The following is a 20,616-nucleotide window of genomic DNA, read 5'->3' on the forward strand; positions in this document are numbered from 1 at the left end:
CTTCAGCAGTGCTTGAAATAGATTTCCTAAACCCATCTCTTCTTTATTTAAACTTTATCTTCCTAGATATTATTTCTCTCTCCCATGGTAGTTCCCCCTCTCCTCCTTTGTTTTGAAGCCAAGTAGAAGTGTGAGGTTTTAGCCAAATGCATCAAGATTTACTCTAAGGTTCCTTTCCCCAAATGGCATATCAAGTTCATCACACTCAAATTATACACTCTAATGATGGTAGCATTTCATTTCAGATTTTTGGGTTAGAGCAGATAATTCTAACTTCAATCTACCCTTAGGAATTTTGGGTTCTTTTCAAGTGGGCTAAGTTTATAAAATTGCAGGTATACCAGATCACATCACAGTCATTGGTTTTCCTGGAAAAAAAGCAGGGGGGGACCCCACACGGGATCACATTTACTTTACGCATTTCTTTTTAATTTGTGAGCTGTAAGGAATAGAAGCTGCAGCTTTTTAGAAACCTTAGTGATTTGAACTTTAAAATAATTTTTATAACCACAGATCAAATTCTGGAATAAGTCACTCCTTATGAGGTATACAAACAGGGAACTCATGTTTTCACTACAGACAGCTTTCTGAAACATCATCTAATACCTGTGATGCAGCTTGGCTGCTCTGAATATTAAACATTCCACTAGAGGTTTTTGCCTTCTGCATTTTTTATTAGTAGGAACTTAGAGATTTCTGCCAAAATTCCTCCCTCCCACCCCAGTTTCCACCAGGGTAACAAAATGCCATCAAAAGATGTCAATTTTACAGCTTCTCTCAGCTCCAGAGAGGGCTGTGTTCAGTCAGGATGCTTATGTACCCCTTGTGTAATGCCTACTAATTACAGTGTCATCTTCTATATCTCTGTATGCTTCAGTAAGTCTTCATTCATCCTTTCCTTTCATGTCTTTGCTCTTGTTATGCACATAGATTCCATGTTTCACTATCTAAGCTCTGTGCTGAAATATGAATGCATAGCTTGCACAGCTATGTTAATTAGAGTACATTTTACTCATCCAGTGGAAGTTGGTATTTACTGTGTGCACATTTTGTCTAGAGAATAGGGGTTTACCTTACCAGGATTCTGGTGTCACAGATGGCCTGCAGTTCACATTTCTCTTTTTAGCCTCCTCCTCCCTGGAACAGCACACTCTGGGTCATTCACGTCCAGGTCAAGACTCACCCATTTCTGGGGGTTCCTAAGAAGATTTCTCTGCTGCCACTACATCAATTCACGCAGTCTCCCTCAGACATCCTCCCAGATGCCATTCACAAACAAGGCTGACTGTCAAATGCGGTTTTATAGCAAGAGCCTGGGTCCCTACCTAACTCAAACTTGCTGGGCATTCCATAATCCCTCTTCCTTGGAGTTCACAGCAGCTACAAACTATTAATCTGCTCTAGGGACAACCGACCACACTCCTTTGTCTTACAGCCTGTATATCCTGGCCTACATGCAGGTGTCTGTCTGTCGTATCATCAAATGTTAGTCCTAACTAAAAGCATACAGTGCTAGCAAAAAAATTCTAGGTCTCATTTTCTCACAAGACTGTGTACCTTTTGAATTTGGAGGTAATTAGCAGTTAATTACTTGGGAAAATAGTAAGGTTTTCTGGTTTGTTTGTTTTCTGCTGTTTCTTGACAAGTCTGAGCCACACATACAAGAGATCCATCATTACAAATCTTAAAAGTTTTAACTGAAGCAGGTATCTTAAAACCATCTTAAAACAGTCCCCCAGAAGGCAATACAACTTGCTGGATCAGTGCTCAAGAAAACACGTAAGCATACATACAAACAGCACACAAAGCAAGAGTGATATGATGAAAAAACCCTTTTAATTTGATGACAGTCTTTTCATTCTCACAAAGACCTCCCACATTATAATGTTAACATAATTATATGGGCATGCCTATTGCCATAATTAACCAGAAGATGGTTATATGTTGAAATTACAGTTCATATAGATCTTACATATAATGTATAAAATCAATAGCTGGCTAGATCTCAGAATACACCCACGTAAGTGCCTGGTAACACAGCTCTTATTTCACAAGGATCACTCCATGGAATCCAGGGTGACACAAACACCCCTAGTCCACAAATACACACTACATGCTTTGCCGTTTAAGAGTCACTAGCCCAAGCAGCATACAAATTCCTTTGGCATTTCTAGCTTTCTGGTTTGTCTGCCAGAACTGTAACCACAGACATGCTCTGCACATTGCTGACATACTATGTTATTACCAAACTTAGCACTTAACTGAAAGATAGAGGATATAAAAAAAACATGCTATCATATAAGATTAAATATACATATATCTACGCAGAGCATGCACAAACAAGCCTTAACAACGGTTTGTCAGCTCCAAATGAGTCTCAATATAAAAATGTTCACTGCTTTTGGCAAGAAAAAATACATTTGATTAAATATAGATCTTAAACACAATACTCCAACTAACCCAAAATGGGATTTTAAGTGGATCACTAGCTGTGACCACAAGCACAATCACAACAAAGCAGGTGAATTTCAAAGGAAAATATCAAACCTCTTAGAAGAAAAACAGCTCCAATTCTCTTAGAATCCTGATCTACAATTTGTAAGCAGCTGGAAGCTCTTGGTAAAACAGATACTATAAGTTGATGAGAAAATTTACTTTCTACTATCACTTCATGCTACATGCTCAAGGAAACAGTCCAGGGCTTACTTACTATAAGCCAATCAATACTTGTTTGAGATGATATGTTAACACGACTTAAGACAGAAGTTATACAGATTTTAAATTAAAGATGGTGAATTGTATTCTTTATTACAATCAGCTTGCACACAATACCATGGTAAGCATTTCCCTGATCACCATATATCTAACAGTACCTGCCAGTGAAATTTAACACCCCTTTGGCTAGCGTTTATACATGGTTCAAAATATCAGGAAGAAAGTAAAGCTCACATGCAGTCAAACCATCAAGGAAAAAAGCTTTCAGGAAAAATGAAACACATGAACTAAAAATTCTACAAGCACTCCTATTGGGATTGGCCCAAGGTATATTCCCAAAACCAACACATTCATGGCTAGGCTAGATTAACAGAAAGATACTCAGTTCATTCAAACTATCATTAATTATTTTAAGTTCAAAATCCAGTTCATGGAATGCTTTGCATTGCATGTGAAGCCTCACTAGCAGCACCTAAACACGTTAACTTAATCTTCATGTGGAAAGGAGAAGAGTTTCATCAACAGGAAAGTGTAGAGTTTCAATTCTTCATACTTATTTCACCCATCAGTGCTCTAAGAGCTAGGTAATAATACTGCGTTATTTAAAACTGCTCAAATTACCCAAATCTGGTCTCCAGTTTTTAAATTGCCAGAGAAGTACTTTCAGGAGATTGGGAAGATTCAGAGGATCTAAAAAGCTCTCTGTTCTACACTAACAGTCATTTGATTACAACACAAACATAAATGATAATTTTAAAAAACATAGGAAAATAAAGTAAAATAGAAACAAAAAAATAAATTTAGATTTTACATATATAAAATGTAAAAGAAATATAATAAAATAGACATTCACATTGAAAATACATTAAAATTACATAATTATGACAGCTTGTTTACAAATAAAGTAAAATAATGAATGTTCAACACCTAGAGTAAGTAGCTTTAAAAAAATAAAATCAAAAGGCTTTTGTAACACTGCATGTCTCTGGCTAACTACATAAACGTGCATGATCAGGATGTCTATCTGCTTAGCCCTGGATTAGATTGACCTGTACTGCAGGGAAGAGCAAACCACAGCTCAAAATCACTCAAATTTGAGGAAGCGCTGAAGAGACATGGGGAGTCCTCTGGTCTTCAATTTACTGCAGAATGTGCAGGTACTGTAGAAATCCCTCAACAGCTGTTCGCCCTTCCTTCACAATGAGAAGCTACAAAGACACAGCCCAGCTACAAACATGCTTACCCGGCAGGGAGACAGCCAGGCGCTTCTTCAAATCTGCTTTTCCTTTTGCCACTGTTTTTGTAGAGCTTGTTAAAAATAAATTCACTGAAATTGAATATGCTTTACTGAGGTGGACTGAAGTCTACAAGGACAAAAGACGTCATCATTCAAGCGTACCTTTCAGTCATTTTTCATAAAAAGCTTTTAGGCCTTGCATTCAGACCTGGCCACTAGCAAACGATACATTTTGCAAGACAGGGCTAAACAACACACCCCCAAAATGACAGCCACATACTAATGAAAACTTATCTAACCAACACAACACCCAGTTATGGCTTTCTTTTTTTTTAAAAAGTAGATGATTCATTGCTAGATAAACAGCAAATACTATGTAGTGACCAATCTGGAGCCTCTCCCCTCCCCTCATTTCTCTTGAGGCATAACTTTCCTTTAACTGATAAGATATTATAATCTGGAAGGAACCTGCAGTCTGTACAAAGAGCTATTATTTTCCAAGGAGAAACTTAAAAAGCAAGATTTTCTCATTAATACACAAAGGAACTTTTTTCCTTCTTAACTAAAGGCTTTTCTTCTCCCTCCCCTCCTCCCAATGCCAACTTGCTCACTTTCATTCAGCAACATCAGGGAGAATTTACCAGAAGCGGCAGCACTGGGATTTGGCTCTGAAACAGCTGGTTTATTTTTCTTCATATTAATAGAGTTTCACAGTACTAGGGTACATTTCAAGTACTGCAGTGCTGGCAAGGGAACAGACAACTTTCAGTTCTATCTTTTCCAAAACTCTGCTTTATAAAGACCATGCTGTAAGTTAAAATACAAATGAGTTCTTATTAAATTGAAACTCCTTGGAATCATTGCACCACTCCGTGCAACTCCTGTTGCTCCCATCCCGTAAGTATCGAGCTACTAACAGTCAAAATGTACCAGCAGCGAAGAAGGATGGTAGGTCTGCAGGGTGCTCACATCAACAAAAGGGGCTATGGGATACTATCAAGGGGTTCCTTCCAAAAATTGCAACCTAGAGAAAATCATCCCAGACAGACTTGGATGTGGACACGGATGCATCATAGCCATGAAAATATTGGTTTGGGAAGTGTGTTGGAGAGATTCCAGTAGAAGTGCTTACAGAATTTTAGTTCCTCAGGGTTTTTTTTTCTTTTTCCTGAAAGCTTTTTTCTTTGATGGTTTGAATAAATGTGAATTTTGCTTTCTTCCTGATATTTTGAATCACGTATAAATGTTTGCCAAGGAGGTGTTAAATTACATTGGCATGTACTGTTAGTTTCTGTATTTGAACCAAAGCTTTTACATATTGGGGCAAAAGGAAAAATCACTCAGACTCATCCTAACCTCCAATCTGTTTACAAGACATACAGTAAAGTTCTTACCACCTTTGGTAGGTGAGCATGCTGACACAACTTTTGCAAATTTGAGACTTCCAGCTCTTGGCTGTGAGAACTCAAATCCAAAGCAAACCGGCAAACATTTTTTTTACTATTCTCACCCCCAAGGCCTTTCCCTTCAAAGGTACCAATTCTCCCCTGGTACAATGCTTTTTTACACCGAACCTGATCAAGAGAGTCTTCAGGCAGCTCGTTCACTAAGCAGGCTTCCTTTCAACAATCCTACTTCTGCTAAGTTGAAAACAACCAAATCCTGAGAACTTTGTAACCAACCTCCAGAAGGACAGACAGAAGAAATATGTTGAAGAAATACATACATAACTACCACTCCTATGATAACTGTAATGCTGAACAAGTGAGGTATTCTACATTTATCTGTCCATCTGCAAAGTCTGCACCTTAGCTCAGGAAATGTCCACTCTCCTTCTATATCTAAATCTCTCACCTCCCTCAGAAATCCTCAGAGGGATCCCAAGGTGTCTGAAGAATATGAGAGGGAGGAGGTGGGAGAAAGGGATTCATCTAGACCTGGGAAGTGGTACAAACACCTCTAAGTAAAAACAGCAATTATGCTTCAGATGAAGAAACAATAGCATTCTCTTACCAGCAGGTAAATCACGCATGTGGCAAGTAAAGAGATTGTTTTACTAACATGGAATAATAATGAGGAGTTAAACATTACCTAGGTTAAAACAGTACAGGGGATCAAAACCTCTATCCCTGGACAACTTGCAGAAAGGACCTACTGAGCTTTCCCAAGATTTAATTCCACCACAGGTATCCCATGGAGAAGAGGCAAGTGTGCTCAATTCTACACAGCAAGGGAGAAGACTGGGGGAAAACAGCAGTAAGGAGCAGGCAGCAATGCCAGAGTCTCTGTAGTCCATGCATCCAGGAAGACAACTTCTTTATTGTTTCTGCAAGTGATTAGACTGAAGGACTAAGGATTAGACATAGCACAACCCAACTGGAAAAATTAAAGTAAATAAATAGATGGCTGCCCTTGTGAATTTCTGCAAATTAATGCAGAGAAAACCTTCAAGCTTCAGTGCGTGAGAGTCTCACACTTCCTCATTTGGAGACTAAATTCCAGAGGCATGTCACCTGCTGTGCACACACTCACATGCTCCTCAGCCAGCCTCCACAGGCATTGCCTTATGCTGGAACCTGCCTGAGTAGCACAATCATAAAAGTACATCATTATACAAGTCCAGTTACCTACTACAGCACCTCACTCCCCAACAAAAGCAGAGAACATTATTGTACAACGGACAGAAATAAACCAAGGTAACATTTATACTTAGTTCATGGGGAATTCCAGAAACATGGACTCCTAGAAACTGTAGCATTGATATTAAATTAATTTTCTTTACACCCCAAGAAAGTAAACAGCACATCATAAATTACTCACCTCTGCAGGAAATGCCTTGGCTATCAATTACTTGTTTGCAGATTCCACAAATTTTGGTTTTCTTAAAAGACTTGTTTTTGAAGGTGTGAGACCTTGAAGCTGTTTCTTGAAGCTGGAAACAAGGGGAATAACATCAGACCTTCCCTCAGCTTTTGAGTCATACTTTTAAGTGAAATATAAAAAATTTCAAATTAAATACAACAGTAGTGTGTCAGTAGTATAACATTAGTACAGCAAAGAGCTCTCATCCATTCTTTCATCCTCACTCTTATTCAATAAGGAGCTTTCCACTCTCGAGCGTGGGAAGCACAGAAAGCGAGAAAACTCTCGCACATCAGGACACAGATGCTGCAAGACATCTTATATCATCATTTCAGAACTGACTCTATGACTTCTCTTTTAAGAGACACTACAGAATAATCTCTGTATGTGTCTCCACATGGGCCTACCCAAAACTCCAGAGGAGCCCCCAGGGACACAAGTGGCAACAACCGACTCCCTTGAGCCAGGCCTGGGTGCTTGGAGGCCACGCTCACCAGTGGAGATGCACAGTCAGACTGATCTTAAGAACAGCTTCAGGAAACGCTGTTGCTCTTACTCACAGTGTAAAGCCAAGATGATTAACATACTTCCATAAACATGATGGTAGAAATAACTTAGGCTGAAGGAATAAAACTCAGGCTGGACTCTCAGGAAAATCTTTCCACCTTTGAAGCGTATCAATCAGCAGAAATCAGTGAGGGAAATAGTAGAAAGGCTGAGGCAGGGGACAAAACACTTAAGAAATTTGAACTGTAATTATAGTGCTTCGTTAGACACCTCAGTCACTCACTGTAGAAACTGAAGTCACAAATTCCCCTGTATCCCCCACTGCTGAATTTGCAACACGTTACTTCAGGTTAAATCAAAAGGTGTTGTCAGAAGTATGATTCATATTAAAAGTAAACCATAAAAAAAAAGAACAGCTGAACTCCAACATTACGTAGGAACAAACTTGATGGCAAAAAGATTAAATTTATTATTTTCAGAAAATGTCTGTCATGATTGGGTTTGTTGTGTTTGAAAATACGGGAGATATTTTTGAAGAGACAAAGGTCTGGAAGGAGGGAAAAGTGTCATTACATCCAGGTAACTTCACTAATCTGATGTGAGGAGGTTCTGAGCCATAATGGGTTCAGGCATTGTGCCCAAAGGGCCAAGAGTCTCTCAACTCCACAGCCTCTTCTATGTAAGAACAACAAGGTATGCCATCATCTCCACTGGTTGCTGCATTTTCTCTCCTTTCTACACTCATAGACAAAACCAAACAAACAAAAAAAAACCCACAAAAAACAACAACAAGAAACCCCAAACAAACAGAATTCTCATTTTAGATTTTATCCACTCTTCTTCCCCATGGAGTTCTACTGAGTAGAGTTCACAGGGGGAAAAAGAGCAAGCATGCTTGTGACTCTCTGAAAAGGACAGTTTTGTAGAGCTTGCAGTTTTGAAGAAATTAATGGATAAACTTCACAGAAAGTTTATTCTACATCTAGGTATGCTTCTCCTTATTTCCTACCTCCCAAACACTTCTTTGCAAGCATTGACACTTGCGCTGTTCCAAACCAAGACAACTGTCATGCGAATCACTGTTTAGATACTGGAGTTCAGTTTAAGTAGGTCTTGACATTAATTGACCAAATAGTCAATCTGTCCATTTCATTTGTAATGTAAATATCAAATAAAATAATTATCCTTTGTAGCATTCTGGAAATATTCTGCAACGCGGCTTTTGCATCTAAATTTACAAATGTGCATTTTTTGTTCCCTGTTGTTCAAGTACATTCCATTATGTTCTCCAAGCAATTCAGTTAAACAGTTATTTTAGGAGATTCAGTACTCACAGCTGTTTATACAAGACCTCTGCATAATCTACTGTGAAACCTAGAGGAGCCTAGGCCAAGGTCCCTTTGTTGTCACCTGGTACAGCTCTTGGGGTTCTCCACTAAGGCACGTGCCGGCGGCAGGGGGGCGGGCAGCAGGCAATACTACTTCCATGAGGCTCAAGACTGGAATCTAAACTGCGTGTTAGGAGCAAAAACTGGAAGAAAACAGTGCAGAACCACAGGCTACAGACTGAGTTTTTGCCCAAGGAAGTGGCTGTAATTACATCTGGTCTCAATTGCTAGCATTGAGAAATTCTCTTTTGTTTACCACACAAGGAAATGTTTTTGGTCATCTTCTGCTCTCTATGGCACACAGAAATCTAATGATGCTGAAAGTTTATCCCAGACCTGCACCAATGTAACACTGCAGACTGTGTAAAGATTTACATGGGCATCCTCAGCTATGATGAATTTCAAATACTCCCTATCACTGAGCTTTTTCATTATGACCACCATCAGATAAAAATTCACAGCAACTCCGTCAGAGAATTGAGACACACAACGTTTTGAGAAAAGCCGTCCGCAGAAAAAACACTCTCTGTATTTCAATTAAGCCAACAGAAATTAAAGCACTCAGGATACACAATTAGACTTTTGGCAATTCTGATAGAGCAATTCCTCCTTGGCAGAGACTTAACGCTGTTTCATTACACCTATGGGAGGGGCATTCACAATGTTATTCCCAAATACCATACTTAATTATATATTTAACCATAATTAATGACAGTTAATTACTCAGTGAAGAACAGAGCCTAGCAACATTTGTTTATTTCATCTCCATCCTTCCAACATGTAAAGTGCAATTGTGATAATGGTTCATTCTTTAAAAAGGTAGTCCCAGTGTTTAGACTTTTTAATCAAAGAATCAAGCAAATATTGTAAAATGAAACCTGTTTAAATAATCTTCAAGAAATGTACAACTATATTCACATAAATACATGCTCAGTTAAAAAAAAAAGGAATAAAGTTTACCTGATTATTTATTACTTCTAAAAAATTGGCTCCCTCCAAAGTCATCTAGGCAATGACTAAATTCTACTTATGAGGCAATATAAGTCTCAAAAAAAATAATTAAACTTTTAAAATTAAATCACTAATTCCAGATGTTATTCTGTGTGGAAAATAAAAAGCCAAAAACTGTACATTATTTCTCCATTTCCAAAATTTGTAACAATCCATGTCATATGTCCCAGATAAGAGAAAATTTTAAATATACATACAAAGCCCTTTAAAACTTCCCCTACGTCAGACGTTACTCCTGCTAAATTTTACATGGCCCATAAAAACCGTCTTAGCACAGCAGCAAAATCATATAATGCAAAGACACATTTGTTCACTTCCTATCCATGCTCATACAAATACGCTCTCTTTTCCCTATCTTCTCCCTAAATAAACTTACCAACCAATACTGAAATTTCCTGGGACTCTCTTTATGTAATTCTTCTACTCTTGCCACTGGCTGCTTATGCTTATGACTATTATTTGAAATACATGGAGGGCAGGGCTAGTAGTGTAATAGCAGAACGAGTATTTTACCACCTTTATGACCTAGAGAAATGCCCACAGGCGATGTCCAGGTAGGTTCAAATAAGGGATGACTGAAAGCAGTCTTCGTGAAAAGGCTGAGCCCCTGTTAAAAAGACCTTTGCAAAACTAAGCCATATATCTATATATGCAAGAGTGTTCCAAACATAAATCACAGAACTAAGGAAAACCCAAAACAGGTAGCTGAGGGGAACGGCAGCCAACTCACCCCCTTTCAGCCCCACAGTTACTCAGAGCTTCCACAGAGAAATCAAAGAATAAAACCCCATGAGGTTACCCACTGTTCCCTGTAACTAGCATTCCTGAAGTGAATGCTATTGAGACAGGACTGCTCAGAATACAACAGCTGGCATTATTGATAACACAAAATAGTTTAGAGCTTTCCTCTTCCCTCCCTGTAGTAAACAGTATTTTTAACTTTCCTACTCCTGAACCAGTGTTCCATATTTGATGCAGTTTTCATTTCCAGAAAAATGTTTAAGAGTGTCTACTGTGCATACAGGCCAAATATTTTGATATTACCCATCTATTCTCTAAAATGGCTTTTAGAACAACATGGCTGACCACAACTTTTTGGTAACTATACAAAGTGATTATGTCAGAAGTCTCACACAAGGACAAGATGAACATACAATGAACAATTTTCCAGAAATAGCAAACACCATGAGATTCTCTGCAGCTCCTCCTATGAGAATAATTTATTGGTAAACACACTGCTGCTTCAAAAGTAGCACGCTCTTTTAGCCAGATAACATTAACTGAACACTTCACACATATCTAAGTACATACACAATTACCACCAGTGGGTATGTAAATTTTGCAGAGCCCATGTTACATGACAAGAATACAGGACAGTGGCAAAAAATGAAAAACATCGAAGGATTTTTACACAGACTGCAGTAAGGCATTTCTGCCTGTTTCACTCACATTCAGAGATTATTTCTGCGGTGACAGACACAACACATACACATACATATATTTACATATACACACACTTAAATGTATACAAATAGATAGTTATACTACTGTCGCTACCATTTAATATTACCAAATAACTTCAGAGGGATTGCAAAGACAACAGAGCATTTGTTACACACCCCCTTTACTCCCCATTCATTCAAGTCATTTCACAGACAGACAGAGCAGCAGCCCCAGCTAGAGAAGAGAGATTTGACTTAAGATTGTGCAGCCTGAGCTGGCAATATTCCTCCTAGTAGAGTCTGCTCCTGACTTGTGACTCAAGTGAGGGCACATGGAGACATCAGTAAGGAAAAAAATGTCTCACTGAACCAGCTGAATAAATTTCATGTCAAGAGGAAAAAAATCCTGTGGTTTGGTAGTATAAAACTGCCTTACTGATAAGCATAGGGGGCCAAAGAATAACAAAATGACAAAACATGAGTACTCTTTTTCCCCCTAATTAAAATATTTGGTGCTATAATTTTAAGCAATAGAAGCCTTTGTAGATTCTCAGAGAAAAGAAATCAGAGGTCTTCATTGTTTTAGTAAGAAACTGCCTAGGTATCAGGGGTGCAAAACTATGCACTCTTCCAAAACAAAACTAAAAAGGAAGTTTCTGTCCAAATGACCTCACGGGACTTACGTAGATTTAAAGAAAGAGTTCAGAAATGTACAAAGCACCTACACTCAAGGTTTACGCGGTGCATCAATATCCAATTGTAGAAAATATGGCTTAAAACATAAGGTATGCCTTACTGGGTCAGAAAGTCACCTTTGAACATGCTGGTATTGCCTGCCCCGCAAAGAAGGTCATACTGCCCCTTCTTTAAAGTACCTTCATTTGTTCATGTTAAAGTGAACTCCAACCAGCTCTGACACATTAGCTTCTGCACGCACTGCGGGACGACATGACTTGTTCTGCCTGGCTCAACCTACCCACCGTCTTTATGTTTTTGTAAAACCTTGATCCTATTCCCCCTAAACTTTCCATTTTCCAAAATGAAGAGTCCTAGCCTCTTCCATCTCTTCCCAAAAAGCAGCTGTTCCGTTCCCTTGACCATTTTGGTCATACCTTTCCGGACATGCTCTTGTTCTACCATGGTTTTATACATGCTGGGACCCTATACATTATGTTTCAAAGTTTCAAGTTAACAAATTAAAAGGACAGATCTGCTCCACAGCCTGTTCAACTCCCACAGCCTAGCACTTGGGTCTCTAGATCTAGATTTCCAGTTATAGCTGCTTCTAATTCCAGCTACCAGAAAAAAAAAGCACACTGGTCATAAACTGAAAGGAAAATTATACTGGCTGTCACACACAAAGCTTTTCCTCTTTGTTCTCTCACTTATAGCTCTGCACTAAAGTGTGAAAAGCCAGACAGGCAGAGAAGCAGCAGCACAAACCTAGTCTGCCACAGGGTTCTCGAATGAGGGTCTGCAGCCTCAGTCGCCCTCCTAAGTGACCTGCCCAGAGGGAGCCACGACTGAATCCAACAGCAACTTCACTGCTCTCTAACAAGAGACAGGACCTATGCCTCACGCACTATTCTTTCATGCCACATACATTTACATTTGTCATTTATAGACAGTTCACTTTGGAGGAGGTCCTTCATCTAGATCATCAATCGCAGGTGCTCTTTTCAAAGTTTTAAATTCTTGAGGCAAAGCAGTATCAGCCTTCTTTGGAAGATGGTTTCCACAGGACACAGAGCTAATGTAAGAGAGTGAAGTGTTTGGAAAAGACTGATCATCAGATAAATCTTTCCCCTCTTTAAAGTCTGAGGTTGGCCACCTCAAACATTAAACATCATACAGGAACTTTTTCATACTCGCTGTTTTCCCAGACAGTTTCGAGTCCTTTCCCTTATGATCTGGCTAAGATTTCAGTCCAGAAAACAATATGCCCGGGTCTGCCTGGAGGTAGGTGACTCCCACTGAAGAAAAACAGTGCCTGAGGGGGTGTGGATGCATGCCCACCCGCAGCCTCGATGCTTCTGCCTTTCTCAGGCCAGACCCTCACTGCTCTCCCTCACCCAGATACCCACCCCTAGGAACCCGCTGCCTGGGGACAACAGTGGTTCCTACCCTCTCCTCCCAGCAGGAACAGACAGGGGGGCCCTGTGGTCATCCCTCACTTGTAAGGTGAAATAGCAGCAGCTCTCACATTTTTCCATTTCATCAGTTCTTTGCATTTTCGTTTCAACACCTTCATTTCTCCATGTGAATCTGTATTGGTGGAAAAGCAATTAGGAGACAGATGGAAAGTCCATTAAGACAACTGTTACTCCAGACACTGGAAAATTTGTCTTTTTCATCCTCATCTCATTGGCAAACTGACACTTTGTTCTGTGTGGGAAAATACTGTACAAAGGAAACGCCTGAAAGCAGCAAAGGACTATGTGCATCATGAAAGCTTAGTGTTTGTCAATGGCTTTTTTCTTTTTTTTTGTTAAATGAACTGGCCTTGACATCTGAGGCTACAACACTGCTTTTATTACACGAAGACTGGAACTCCCACATATACAGAGCTAGAAATCTGAAGACGAGAATTTATGCCTTTAACAGGGGGAAGAAGGCTATTTCTGAATATACCTGGTTTATCTTCAGTTCACAGGAAAAAAAAAAAAATGTTGAAAGGCATAACAAAAATAAAACTTCAGAGACATCAGGTTCACCCTTGAAATGACAACAGTTATATTGTATTTCTTAAAAAAAAAAAAATCATCTTCTATCTCTAATCAAATCTCTTCCCACTGCAGATGAATTCTGGCAGGCACACAAAAGCGTGGAGCAAAGTACATGTGTCTATGCATATTTCCTCCCTCTGTCTTGATAGGTCCTAATGAACCTGTTTACGAGAGCAGCAAATGCACAACAGACTGCAGCAATGTACCTAACCCTCCTGTGCCACGATGCAGTTAGTTACAAGGCCAAATACCAAAAAGGGCTACCAAGAGCTATGTCTCATAGTAAACAATTTCTGGTGTGATAAGAAAGAACCAGATATTTAAAAAAAAAACAAAAAAAAAATGCACCAAAAAAATGACCATGAAAGTTACCAAAATCTGCAAAGCAAGTGGAGAAAGGGAGAGCAGAAGCCAAAGAAGAGGCCAGACCCAAGCTAGGACAAGGCCAGCCAGCAGCAGCTGTGTGCCAGAACACTGATCAGGAAAAAGAGCTGAGAGGGATGAAGATGGATGTCAGTAAATCGGTCGCTGAGAAAGGGAAGGAATATTAACATTACTGCAATGGATAATTTTAGCATTTTCATATAGGCTAATTTTGCAAAATTAGACTCTTACCCTCACAATCCTGCCCAAGGCAGGTGTGCTACACTAATACATGCTTAATTAGGGACATACAGATACTCTGTTGTCAGCGCTCCCACCTTTCAGATATATCTTTTCCCCCCACAAAACCCTCCAGAGAAAGTCAACGTCCAGGCTAGAAATACAGAGCAAGCTGATAGTTGCACACTTCATATAGATACACAGCTGCTGCGTGAAGGAAGCATGCATACTGGAAGTGTGTATGTCAGGGAAATATCAGTCATCAGTCAGGATTTGCCTTCTGTAACATCACTATGTTACATCTTCAAAAAGCAGAAAAGAACATGCTTCCCAAATCTGCAGGAAAATCTCATTAACGGTGATTTCAGTAGGATGAAAAAATGGCAGCCACAGTTCACTTTCCTCCTCTCCCCACACACATCCTTACTTAACTGTATTTTTTAACCTAGGCTATCAGCTTGGCTCTTGGAAGCTACTGCCACAGACAATATTAACGACCGCATGAAGTCTACCTGGCCACTGCATTTTGAAAGTCTGGAGTTACACCAAGGAGGGAACGGACTGCAGGCCAGCATCTGTGGCCGGAACATCTTCACTCAACACCTATGCTCCCCACCCCAAACTACCTACTTCAGTTTACTGCCCTAGGCCAGAAACAATGGTATTCCAAACACTCCTGATTCAGCATGCAAATAGCTCTAGTTAAACATGCCATCCCATACAGATTACCATCTGAACTGATGATAGTAGCACACATAGGAAACAGCACTCTGCATGTGCATGTATGACTGGAATTATGTCCTTAACTATTTCCTCATTCTATAAAGTTATCTTACTTGATATAGTTAGGGCTGTTCCAATCAATAATCTGAAACTTTTTTTTTTTTTTTTAATCTAACAACTTAAAATAGCCACGTTTTCTGCACTTCATTAAAGCCAAGGATCCAAAATTTTTGGCTTACAAAATTTTGTATTTGGTAATTTAAGTGGGGGAGAACCCAATATGGGACATAATCTTCATTATGTACTTTTGGATAGAACTTAATTTCTATCATAACATCTAGTTTCACTTTTTTGTTGCTATTTTACTGCAGCTTTGACATTTTTTTCCATCAAGTTATAATCAATCACTTTCAGGAAACAGAACCAACCTACTATTACACAGACTTCTACAGATACTTTTTATAGGATAATGTGCCACTCTAAAAAATATTTACTCAACAATTCTGCTCCAAGATCTAATTTCACTACTTACATCGAACAGCAGACAACTTGTGGTTAGCCATTTATTTTGTATTTTTTCCTGCTGTTTCTGTGTGGTCTTGTCAGATGACTCTAGGAGAACAGAAGCCAATGAAAAACACTACTTGCGACTGTAGGTTTTGCATACCTTCTCTTTATTTTCCTCTGATATTACAAGATTAGTTGTACTGACCACTCTGAACACATCTCTCAAAGTGTTTATCATGTGATAACTGTATACTAAACCAGAAAGTTTCAATCTTATTCCCCTGTTGCTACTAACCACAGATGATATTGCATGGAGTCCGCACTCACCTAAGCCCTAACAGGAAAGTCACAGGAAACTGAGAGCAAAAACTAGTATTTTTACTGAAGAACATGAACCACACACACACACAAAAAAAAATCCTGGTTAAAACTATCATTCATACTACATCACCATCTTCATGATGCACAACTATTTAAAAACTGCTAGGAAGGAATCAAGCTCAGCCTGATGGCAACAGATACATCGCTCACTGTGGCAAACAACAAAATAAGGCTCCTCTTCCAATCCTCACACTCCTTCCAGCTCTAACCATCCTTCCCACTCTGGTACACGAATCAGCACTATGGAAAACAGGCTGCTCAGGCTCTGCCAGACATGCCTAGCACAAAACGCAGCCACACTTTGCCATAAAGAAAGAGAAAGCACTTGCCGTGCCAGATTCAAGCTTTGCCTTTATTTGAAAGGAACTCACAGTAAATGTATTAAATTATATAATGTTTAGTTCACATATACATTCTGATGTTCGGCCTGCAGCTCTGAAAATAAGAAAAATTCAACAGCAAAGCATACCACATTAAGGTGAAAGAGTGCATCCACAGCAAGCTAATCATTGTAATTATACCTACCTTCTCCTGAGACACAGATTTTTATACCTAAAAAAATTTGAATTAAGTTACCCTTACCTCCATCTTATTATTGTAACCATTTTCAAAGTCACTTCAATTACAGTGTGGAGATAAGATAAAACCCCTGCCTGCCTGTCCAAATGGCCTCCACCCTTCCCATTAGCTATTCCCAATCAAACATTAACTTCTAGTACGAATACAAGAAAATAGCCATCTTGACAAGTAACATCAATTCCAGGCACTGATTAGTGCAGGCTGCTACTAACTGGGAGCCCTGTGTGCTCCCACCCAGCCAGGAAAAGATTTGTTGCTACTGGCCTGAGGCTTGGAACTTCAATTCCTCTCCTCTGCCATGTGAACGAACCAGGATAATGTAAAATGGCTTAAGCACAAGGATCACATTCAGCTACAAGATCTAAAGCTCTTGTGGAAATAAAAATCAAACACAATAGACATTTATAAAGTTATTGTACAGTGCCTGCTCTGTAGCTGATTAACTTGCTCACTCACCCAAGGACAAATAGTTAAACTATTACGTTGGAAAAAACAATTACATAAAGCGCAACTATTACTTAATTCAACTGACCTGCTCCTTCCTTGTAGCTCAAAATAACGATTCACTTTAAATTTCCAATAACTATCAGAGTTATTTTCCTGCCACTAAAATCAGGATCTCCTACCACAGTGAGTAAAGAAAACCTCACTAAAACATATGTTGAACTTGACTTTCACGATCCATTTTAAAGGACCAAAGAATTCAATTGAAACCCTAAATTATTCCTTCTAACGATCAGGAAGCTCCATTAACCCTTACTCTTCTTATCAAATACTCTCCAAACTCATCACTATCACTTCATCAGGGTTCTTTGGTTTCTACCTCCTGTCTGCTGCACCAAGGGTACTTCCAGTGTGCTAATATGAGAAAGTACTCTGTTCCTCCCCCCTTCTCTCAGAACAATGGCAGTTTCCTTTAAAGCAAATTTTTATTCTATTGTAGGTCAGATTTCTTTTCTTGAACTTTCAGAGGACTTAATTCATTATTATAACAGCTACTGCTCCCTCTGCCCCACAGAAAAACAGAAAACATTCCTAGAATGGATTCTTCCAATAAAGTGAATTTCTAGATCACAACAATTTACAAAAGAAACAGTCCAATTGTACACCTGCCAAAAACAGAAATCATTTCATGGGAATGTACAACAAAATACAAGTGAGACTAGAGATCGCTTATTTGAAAAGGCTCATCTTGGTTGACATACAATTGTTCCAGTGTTATTCATTATTACAGAGCACATCATGCAGTATATCAGTACTGCTACTGAAATCACATAAAACTTCTGAAGTATCTTCACTGCCTGGACATGTTTGCTTGCAGATCTGTTGACAGGGCAGGCTGGTATTTTTATAAATGTTGTGAAAAGAAAACACAAATACTGTTTTTTGGTTTTGTTTAGTGTTTTGCTTTGTTTTGTTTTCAAGACCTGAGGTGTACCTCTGATCTGCTACTAATGATGAAGAGGTAATCTTTCAAAAGAAAGCTACCAGGTCTCAGTCTAGCCAAAAGTATTAGTCAGCAGGTACTCATCGTTCAACAGATTTCACTCAAAATGACAGGATGGTCACAAGTTTTACTCTATCATGATCTTTGATCCAGCAAAGTAGACTTCTTTACAAGCAGCAAGCCAGTTGACAAAACCAAGCACCTAAGAGCAATCAGTGATACTGCAGCACTGGACAAATGCAGCCTACAAGCATACAGTTAGTTATTCAGTATTTGTACGTTGGCTTTTTCATATTATGTGACTTTCTTCATATGATGCCACTCAGGGCAGGAAAACCTGTAAAATTTTCAGTCCATTTTTGTTGTTCAACCTGACACTATATAACAATGCAGCCCCTTCCCTCTCCTTTACAGCAGATATACAAGTTCCAAACAAGTACCCACTTTTCCACAAACACATAAAACCTTACTGACTGAACCACAGTCAGAACATATACTGTTCTCCCAAGCAAAAGCATACACAAGAGAAAGGGAACAAGAGAAAGAGAACTGCCTCTTGCTAACATTCTTTCAGCAAAAATTTATAATCCCTTAATTTTGCCATTCAAACAAACCTGATGCCTCCAGCCATAAAGAGTCTAGTGCCTGTATGCTTGTTTTATTTGTTAATGTTCATTACACACAAGGCTTTAAGGCAATAAAACTGTTTATAGGCTGCAACCCTCAGCAGCAGAGAAACCACAAGGAATTCACAGATGTGATTACCTTCTTCCAAGTTAAAAGGATTACTTCAGAAACATCAGCATATAAAATGGGTTGAATTGCTGAGGAATGAACATACCTCGGTTTGTCCACCAGCCAACTCTCCAGACGAACTGTTGTCAGCCTGGTTTAAACAAAGGGTTGCTTTAATTAGTGAAATATTACTAACTGACAGGGCAAATTCCAAAAATACTTCACTACAATTAGAAACCTTTTTCCCCCCATTAAAAACAATTTTTAAATAACATTTAACCCCTACATGGCCACATGGGTGTGCTCTAAGTATATCCATTTCTCCTCCATACATCAAACAACAGTTAAGCAAGCAATAAAAATATTTCCCAAAGCATCTGAAACAGCTTCCCAATATTATTACCAGAGGATCGAGGCAACATTTCATTTCAGTCCTGTTTCAGATCCCACTGGGACTGAAGTTCTTCCAGTGTAGCTCTGCATTGAGTTTAATGGGGGCAGGGGGATGCATAAAGGAAAGCAAAATGCCAGAACAACTGTTCAAACCAGTTTTCAGTTCAGATTAAGTTCAATTCACAGCTTGTTACTATACTGACTGTAGTTGTCACCTTCCCCTAGCTGAGATTAATTTTCCATCTTTTCACTTTCTAGAAACTGTTCAGTTATTCTTTCGCTCCCTTGAGCAACCTAACAGGCCACAGCTCACCATGCACCCCTGAGCCTCCAACCTGCCCCCCACACAGTCCCCAGCATGTTGTGCTTAACCATGATAGCAACTTGAACTGTGGAACTCAAAATCAAAATTTACTGCTGACAGAACAGGTATTAAGACATCAATACCAGTTCAGATATTTTTAAACACAGAAATATAATTTTGCAAGCAAATAAAGGGTGGAACTTAGTATTTTTTTTCTTAGAACAAATGATAAAATCCTTTAAAGTTAAGCCAAACCAAACCCTGGGATTTAGTAACGTGAACTACTGTACTCTATATGCTCAAGCACAACAAATGAATCTTTTCCATGCAAAACATGCACATATACACAAGGTATTAGTTGTATAATACGTGTACAACAACATACAGGTGTCCATTTTGTTCTTCCTGCTTGCATGTGCTGCATGTACAGACAGATGCCTTCAGACTAAATGAAATGCCCTGTCATAATGACATTTTGCAGAATATTTAAAGTCTTTCTATTACTCTGCCTCTTTGGAAGATGGCTGCATCTCACAGTCTCTCTGTGATTGAATGTGGTGGTGGTCACAACAGCATTCTCCATGAAAAGGCGAGGACTGCTTATAGACTTCTTGGTTTATGGGAGGTATTCCCCAAATATAAGGCTCCCTGAGCTGAGATTTGATTTGTGCAACTCAGTGTTGCAGTGATCCCAGTCCCAGGCAGAAAAGGTGATCCTGCTAGGTCATCTAAGTGAAAATTTCTACCAGAATCAGACTACCTGGAATTTAGACTTACACTCACAGCTGTCCAACTCATGCCATTATTTATAGCAGCCATTATTTCCAAGCGTTACAGCCAACATGAGTTTGTATAGATTATAACCTACCGTAGCGCTTACTTACATCATGACCTAGGCTATGACTTCCTCTTCACTGTTGACTGATCTATCTAAATGTAAAAGCAAATATTTCCACTGAGACAGCAACATGTAATCATCCTCCAAGGACCTCCAAAGATTCTCATATAGTAAGTCCTGATATCTAGCACAGTTCTCAAAAAACTCATTTTTGCAGC

General features: G+C 39.1%; 1 protein-coding gene across 6 annotated transcripts in view; it reads right to left on the reverse strand.

Annotated features, from left to right (window-relative positions):
- The window catches only part of TNS3 (tensin 3), a 222,796-nt gene that overhangs the window by 152,970 nt on the left and 49,210 nt on the right, over positions 1-20,616 (reverse strand). For 4 of the 6 annotated variants that reach the window (XM_032998809.2, XM_042806673.1, XM_042806672.1 and 1 more), the window contains exons 2-3: positions 18,970-19,014; positions 6,773-6,884 (exon numbers count right to left, since the gene is read on the reverse strand). In XM_032998809.2, coding sequence (XP_032854700.2) covers positions 6,773-6,884; positions 18,970-19,014 — 157 coding nt within the window. Of the gene's footprint in view, positions 1-6,772; positions 6,885-15,746; positions 15,767-18,969; positions 19,015-20,616 lie in introns of those variants that run through there. The other 2 variants (XM_042806677.1, XM_042806674.1) reach the window with 2 other exon arrangements.

Source organism: Tyto alba, unplaced genomic scaffold, assembly GCF_018691265.1.
Source record: "Tyto alba isolate M040663 unplaced genomic scaffold, T.alba_DEE_v4.0 Super-Scaffold_48, whole genome shotgun sequence".
In the NCBI taxonomy this organism is placed as follows: Eukaryota; Metazoa; Chordata; class Aves; order Strigiformes; family Tytonidae; genus Tyto; species Tyto alba.